Below are 7779 nucleotides of genomic sequence, written 5' to 3'. Positions count from 1 at the left end.
CCCACCCCCGCCCTGCTACCCAGTTGCCCTGCCGTGTCCCAGCATGGGGTGGTGGGGTTTGCCCGGGCAGCTGTCTGAACGCTCCCCACAGCAGGAGCTGGTGAGACCCAGACGCCAGGGTGCCGACAAAGGGTGGAAGGTGTGTGGTGAATTAACCAGTGCTGGGCAGCCCCCCAGGAGCTGCTCCTCCTGCTCCACCCTGAGGTCCTGACTGGGGCAAAGGGAAGCTGCGCCCGGGACGCGTCTGGAGCGTGTGTCCCGTGGTTGCCGTGCTCCGGCCCGCCGTCCTGCCCCCCTCACTTGCAGACGCTGACCCACTCGGTGTGGCAGCACTCCTCGCAGGCCACGAAGCAGCACCAGTGGAACTTGCAGTTGCAGCGTTCGCTGCGCGTCTGGCGCAGGATGTTGTGGCCCCGCCCGCAGCACAGGCTCTCGCAGTTGTCCATGCCCGGGCTGCTCTTGTTGCACAGCCGGCCCTGGGTGCCCATGGAGTCCAGGGCCGGCTCCCGCTCGCAGAAGTCGGGCGATTTCTCGAAGTAGATGAGGTTGCCGATGCTGGCTCGGCGCCGGTGCCGCACGTGGCCTGGCTCCAGCTGCCCCGTGTTCCTGTTGTGGGGCCGGATCAGCGTGGCCCCGGAGAAGCGCTCCTTGAGCACGGAGCCCACCAGGCGGAACTCGGGGGTCACCTGCCAGCACGTCTTCAGCTGGCAGCTCCCGGAGGTGCCGTGGCACTTGCATTTCCTCCGCATGTTATCCAGCACCACCTGCAGGGGCACAAGGAGGTTTGTGAAGCCCAGCCTGACCCCAGCACAGCACCCCCGGCTGCAAACGCGCTGCAGAGAGCAAACCAGCCCCCGGGTGGGAGCCGGGAGCTCGCTGCACCGGAGCAGCACCCGCCTTTGCTCCGGCTCATTAACAAGCCGTGTTCATCGCTGAGGACGAAGGGGACTTTGAACATGGGGGATCGGTAACAGCAGCCACGTAAGCCCTGGTCTTTAGGGAAGAGGGTTGATGGTACCTGAAGGCACCGGTAAGCAAGAGAGCACAGGCCCGGGCCTAGAGACCCAGGCTGGATTCGTGGCGCAGTGACCGTGGCCCTTGGGGGATGTGCGCTGTGATTGCTCACATGTAGACATGCCAGGCTAGCCTTGATGAAGCACAAGGGGCAACATGGGTTAGCGCCACCCGCCCAGAACCTGTTGTCACAGAGTCCCTGGGCGATGCTCTGGAACTGCTCCCCACAAAGCCAGGCAGGACTTCGGGGAGCCTCCTCTCCTTTGGAGCAGACTTGTTCAGGGCAAGAAGCTCACACGGCTTCACCTCCTGGGTCTCTCCTTGGAGCATTCAGCATCCTCTGCCCCTCCGTGCGCTTCCCACAGCGAGCCCGCCCCTGCGGGGTCCTGGGGAAGCCACCAGGTCCTGCCCCCCCACTTTGCAGTCAGACGTGACTCTCAGCCAGCCAGTAACACAGAGGTTTATTCAATGACAGGAACAGGGTCTAAAACAGAGCTTGTAGGTACAGAGAACGGGACCCCTCGGCTGGGTCCATTCTGGGGAGCAGTGAGCCAGACCCCCACGTCTGCCCTCAGCCAGCTCCAGACTAACCACCCCCCCAGCCCCTCCTCTCTGCTCAGCCCCTTTCCCGGGCCAGGAGGTCACCTGATCCCTTTGTCTCCAACACCTTCAGCTGGCACCTTTGCAGAGGAGGGGCCCAGGCCATCAGTTGCTAGGAGACAGAGTGCCAGGCATTTAGGTGCACTGGCCCTTTGCTCTGCCAGATACTTAAGAACTGCCATGGGGACACTGAGGCACCAACACAGTATTCAGAGAAAACATTACGAACATTCCCAGTTCGTCACACCCGGCTACGAAGTGCAGGTACTGACTGTGACTCAGGCTGGCTCTGATCTAGCTGGATCGCTGGTGCCATCACACCTCCCGCCTGCAGACCCTCCATTTTCCCAGCAGTGAAATGGCGAAACTCCCTCCCTGCATCCCAGTGCGAGGTGCTCGGATGCTCCGGTGATAAAGGGCAGGTGAGTAGCTGGAGAAAGAAGCACCCGCCACAGACAGATGCTGGAGCCTAAAGGCCGTTTGCTACCTGATTGCAGAAGGGCTGCACACAGCTTGTAAACCCCAGTGTGGACTGTGACGAACTGGGAAAGTTCTTAATGTTTTCTCTGAGTACTGTGTTGGTGCCTCAGTGTCCCCATGGCAGTTCTTAAGTCTCTGGCAGAGCAAAGGGCCAGTGCACCTAAATGCCTGACACTCTGTCTCCTAGCAACTGATGGCCTGGGCCCCTCCTCTGCAAAGGTGCCAGCTGAAGGTGTTGGAGACAAAGGGATCAGGTGACCTCCTGGCCCGGGAAAGGGGCTGAGCAGAGAGGAGGGGCTGGGAGGGGCTGTTAGTCTGAAGCTGGCTGGGGTCGAGGGTGGAGGGCAGACCTGGGGGTCTGGCTCACTGGCCCCAGAATGGACCCAGCCGAGGGGTCCGGTTCGCTGTATCTACAAGCTCTGTTTTAGACCCTGTTCCTGTCATCGAATAAACCTCTGTTTTACTGGCTGGCTGAGAGTCACGTCTGACTGCAAAGTGGGGGTGCAGGACCCGGTGGCTTCCCCAGGACCCCGCTGGGGTGGATTCGCTGTGGGAAGCACACGGAGGGGCAGAGGATGCTGAATGCTCCAAGGAGAGACCCAGGAGGTGAAGCGGTGTGAGCTTCTTGCCCTGAACAAGTCTGCTCCAAGGGAGAGGAGGTTCCCCAAAGTCCTGACTGGCTTGGTGGGGAGCAGTTACAGAGCATCGCCCGGTGACTCCGTGACAACTGGTGGCAGCGGTGGGATGTACTGCACCCCGTGAATGGCGCTGCTTGCAGTAAGTGACTGGGGAGCAGTAAAACAGAGGAGGGATAATGAGGACCAGGCGTGCTGAAGGCTCAGAGAGGGACGGTTTCAGGGGGCAGTTAACCTCTGGGAGTGTGTGACCAGCGAGAAGGACTGTTGGAGTAACGGGGTCCCCCTGAGGACTGCAGCGAGCAGTCTCAGGGGCGGAGGAGCTTGCCGCTTGACCCTGGGAGAGAGAAGGATTTTTGCAGTAGCAGGGTTCCCCTGGGGATTGCAGGAGCAGTCCCAGGGGCGGAGGAGTCTGCAGCTCGACCCTGGCAAAGAGGTGGTGATCACGAGAAGGGCTGGCACACCCGGGGTTCTTCCTGGAAACCATGAGGGAGCCAAGAGCACACAGGCCTGTGAGTCCAGAGCCACTTGGGAACGGTGAAGTGATGGCCTATCACCATCTCCTTGAGAAGGACATTGTGATCCTGTGCACAAAGAGAGGGTTACGCATGGGGAAATTCACCAAGGCACAGTTAATCGTGCAGTTGGAGGAGAAGCACCGCTCTGAGGAGCAGATTCCTGGCCCAGATGGGGCTACAAGAGGATCTGAGAGCAGCTGGAGCATCAGCCAGGCATCCCCGGGAGTCTGGTCCCCAATCAGACGAAGGTCTTCACGATTGGGTTCCCCATCAGGAGATTGGAGACGGATGGGATGGGAGCAGAGCCCGAGAGAGCGAGAGGACCGTGAGAGAAAGCAAGAGCCCGAGGAAAAGCTGCAGGAGAAGCAGCAGCAGCATGGACTGGTGATGGTGGAGCAGAGAGACATAGGGGGCTGCCCAGGGGTCAGTGGGGAAACACGCCTGCGAGGGCGAGACCCTGGGACAGAGAGAACTGTGGTGGTGCAGCCCCAGATGCTGAGGGACTGTGGGACCTGGGTGAAGTTCCCTGGGGTGAAGCCCCTCGCCCTGCCTATGGCCCAGATCCCTGTGCAGACCCAGGAGGCGTCGGGCTGGCTGGTGGTTGGGGTTCTCCAGGATATCGGCTGGGAGGCCCTGTTGGGGGGTGACTGTCTTCCCATGGGACAGGATCCAGGCCCCGCTCCTGTAACGGCCGAGGGTTTAAATTCAAATCCAGGGAACCAATTGGCTAGGATGGAAATGGTCAGTGAAAATGCAAATGACCTGGCTGGCAGGGGGGAGGGGCTGCTGGGCTCAGGATACCTGCCTACCTGTAACCAGCCCCCTGGGGCTGAGTGGGAGGGAGCGATGCTCCCCACCCCCCTGCACACCGGAGAGGGGGCTCACACTGGCTCTGATGCTGTGACCAGAGCAGAGAGCTCGCTGCCTGCCCCCACTGGGACAGCAAGGGCAGCGCTGAGCACGGGGGGAGCTGAGACCCCAGCTGAGTGCGGGGACACCCAGGCAGGGCAGGTCAGCTGCCAACCAGGTTTGCCTGGTCCAGACGTGCTGCTGGGAAGTGATTACACAGCAGGGAGGGAGCTACCAGGGACAGGGCTCAGGGGGGCTGTGACCCCAGGCCCAGCCAGCGAGAGGGAGCAGGTCCCACTCCCTGCCCCAGCAGCTGGATCCCAGACCGAGCTGCAGAAGGATCCCTCCTTGGAGAAGCTGAGGGAACTTGCTGGCCACAGCGCTGCAAACCCCCTTGGGGAAGGCCGCAGGGACAGAGTCCTGCAGGAGAAGGGATTCCTGTACCGAAAATGGGCTCCCCAAGGGGAAGTAGAACTGGGGGAAATCAGGAGGCAGCTGGTGGTACCCCAGGAATCCACAAGGTTCTTCCCATTTGAGCTGCTGGATGGGAGGAGAGTGAGGGGACCCCTGGACCTGAAGAGGGAGGATTGGATGGAGAGGGGGGAAGACCCCCAGGGGGATCTCTTCCCTGAGATAGGAGCCAATCTCCCCATCAGGTGTTCCCCATTCAGAGTCACTGGGAAAGCAGCCCAGAACCTGGAGAGAGAGGTCAAGCACCGGCTGGCTTTAGATGGGATCCAGCCGTTTTACAGCCCATGGGCCTCACCCGTGGGGCTGATCCCCAAGCGAGACAGGATGATCTGGTTTTATGGGGGCTATCAGAAGCTTAAAGCCATCACAGTGTCCGATGCCGACCCCATGCCTAGGCCTGGGGAGATTCTAGGCAAGCTGAGAGGGATGGAGAACTTGGCCCTGGCAGACACTGATAACATGTGCATCTTTAGCCAGACCTGGGAGGAACAGGTGTCCCAGGTGAAGAGGGGGCTGGGCTGCCTCAAGGAGGTGGGACTGATGGTAAAAGCTGAAAAGTGCAAGGGGGGACGGCAGAGGTGTTGTGTCTGGGCCACAAAGTGGGAAGCGGCTGCCCAAGCCCAGAGCTGGCAAAGGCCAAGATGGGGGCTCTTAACCAAGGGAGCCCGAATCACAGACCAGAGTGCTGGGAAAAGACCCAATCCCAGCTTGAAGCCCAGGGGTACTGGGGTGGCAAAGGGTGTGGGCTGCATAAACCTTCCCACATGCGGCCTGCAAGTGCCATCAAGCACACCCGACCTAAGGGAGGGCGTAAGACTGGACTGTCCTGGTGTAACTCACACCAAGGGATGGGAGAGATGCTGGGGCATCCATGGGAACGTTGGTGGGTTCGAACTTCCCCAGGTCACTGGCTAAAGTGACCTCGCTCAGTTCGGTCTCAAAGGGGGGAGAGATGTGACGAACTGGGAAAGTTCTTAATGTTTTCTCTGAATACTGTGTTGGTGCCTCAGTGTCCCCATGGCAGTTCTTAAGTATCTGGCAGAGCAATGGCCAGTGCACCTAAATGCCTGACACTCTGTCTCCTAGCAACTGATGGCCTGGGCCCCTCCCCTGCAAAGGTGCCAGCTGAAGGTGTTGGAGACAAAGGGATCAGGTGACCTCCTGGCCCGGGAAAGGGGCTGAGCAGAGAGGAGGGGCTGGGAGGGGCTGTTAGTCTGAAGCTGGCTGGGGTCGAGGGTGGAGGGCAGACCTGGGGGTCTGGCTCACTGGCCCCAGAATGGACCCAGCCGAGGGGTCCGGTTCGCTGTATCTACAAGCTCTGTTTTAGACCCTGTTCCTGTCATCGAATAAACCTCTGTTTTACTGGCTGGCTGAGAGTCACATCTGACTGCAAAGTGGGGGTGCAGGACCCGGTGGCTTCCCCAGGACCCCGCTGGGGTGGATTCGCTGTGGGAAGCACACGGAGGGGCAGAGGATGCTGAATGCTCCAAGGAGAGACCCAGGAGGTGAAGCGGTGTGAGCTTCTTGCCCTGAACAAGTCTGCTCCAAGGGAGAGGAGGTTCCCCAAAGTCCTGACTGGCTTGGTGGGGAGCAGTTACAGAGCATCGCCCGGTGACTCCGTGACATGGACACAATGCGAACGGTTGTTGCAGGGCAGCTTGCGGCTAAAGGGGGCTGGACCAAACCTGCATGTCCTGCTTGCACTAAACGTCCCCTCGTGTTAAAACATCTCTGAAAATGCCAGCGAGGCAAAGCCGCTCGCTGCTTTTGCTGGACAGCTTGGAAATAGAGCCTGTGACGAACTGGGAATGTTCTTAATGTTTTCTCTGAATACTGTGTTGGTGCCTCAGTGTCCCCATGGCAGTTCTTAAGTATCTGGCAGAGCAATGGCCAGTGCCCCTAAATGCCTGGCACTCTGTCTCCTAGCAACTGATGGCCTGGGCCCCCCCTCTGCAAAGGTGCCAGCTGAAGGTGTTGGAGACAAAGGGATCAGGTGACCTCCTGGCCCGGGGAAAGGGGCTGAGCAGAGAGGAGGGGCTGTAAGGGGTTGTTAGTCTGCAGCTGGCTGAGGGCTGACGTGGGAGTCTGGCTCACTGACCCCCAGAATGGACCCGGCCGAGGGGTCCGGTTCTCTGTACCTACAAGCTCTGTTTTAGACCCTGTTCCTGTCATCGAATAAACCTCTATGTTACTGGCTGGCTGAGAGTCACATCTGACTGCGAAGTGGGGGTGCAGGACCCTGTGGCTTCCCCAGGACCCCACTGAGGCGGGCTCGCTGTGGGAAGCGCACGGAGGGGCAGAGGATGCTGAATGCTCCAAGGAGAGACCCAGAAGGTGAACCTGTGTGAGCTTCTTGCCCTGAACAAGTCTGCTCCAAGGGAGAGGAGGTTCCCCAGAGTCCTGCCTGGCTTGGTGGGGAGCAGTTCCAGAGCATCGCCCGGGGACTCCGTGACAGAGCCGACCAGAACAGACAGCTGCTGCCACATCGCCACCCTCCTGGCAAGGAAAGCAGCTGCTCGTGAGCACTAAACTCTGCGACCCTCATCAGCAGGGCCTTCTCCCTTCCCCGCCCCCTTCCAGGGTCTATCCACCTCCTGCCATTAACGCAGCCAGCACACACTACTAAAGCCATCCAGCTGAGCCTGCCGGTTTCTGGGCACCACAATCTCTTTCTCGGTCCATGATGCTTCTCACGAAGGCCACTCCCCACAGTCTCTTGATTGTTGCCTAAATCTGTTACTCTGAGTGAAGGCGTTTGCCATTCCAAGGGAATTCACACTGGATGCCCCCAGTTAGGAGCCAGAAACTCTTGAGTAACTTGGAGCATCCTACTCCGAAAGCAGAGGTGAACAGAATAACATCAGACTGGCCAGACTGGGTCCATCCAGCCCAGTATCCTGTCTGCCAACAGTGGCCAATGCCAGGTGCCCCTGAGGGAGTGAACCTAACAGGTAATGATCAAGTGCTCTCTCTCCTGCCATCCATCTCCATCCTCTGACAAACAGAGACACCATTCCTTACTCGTCCTGGCTAATAGCCATTAACGGACTTCACCACCATGAATTTATCCAGTTCTCTTGTAAACCCTGTTATAGTCCAGCCTTCACAACCTCCTCAGGCAAGGAGTTCCACAAGTTGACTGTGTGCTGTGTGAAGAAGAACTTCCTTTTATTTGTTTTAAACCTCCTTCCCATTAATTTCATTTGGTGGCC

At 59.3% G+C, this 7779-nt stretch overlaps 1 protein-coding gene across 1 annotated transcript in view; it reads right to left on the bottom strand.

Annotated features, from left to right (window-relative positions):
• Positions 1 to 296: 296 nt before the first annotated feature.
• Positions 297 to 7779, bottom strand: part of WNT10A (Wnt family member 10A) — a 49351-nt gene continuing 41868 nt past the window's right edge. The window contains exon 4 of the mRNA XM_030579361.1: positions 297 to 764. Within this exon, the coding sequence (XP_030435221.1) occupies positions 297 to 764 (468 nt within the window). The remainder of the gene's footprint in view (positions 765 to 7779) is intronic.

Source organism: Gopherus evgoodei, chromosome 11 (genome assembly GCF_007399415.2).
Source record: "Gopherus evgoodei ecotype Sinaloan lineage chromosome 11, rGopEvg1_v1.p, whole genome shotgun sequence".
Taxonomy (NCBI): Eukaryota; Metazoa; Chordata; order Testudines; family Testudinidae; genus Gopherus; species Gopherus evgoodei.
Note: the sequence above shows the minus strand (reverse complement) of the source record. Positions and strands in the feature narration are given on the sequence as shown.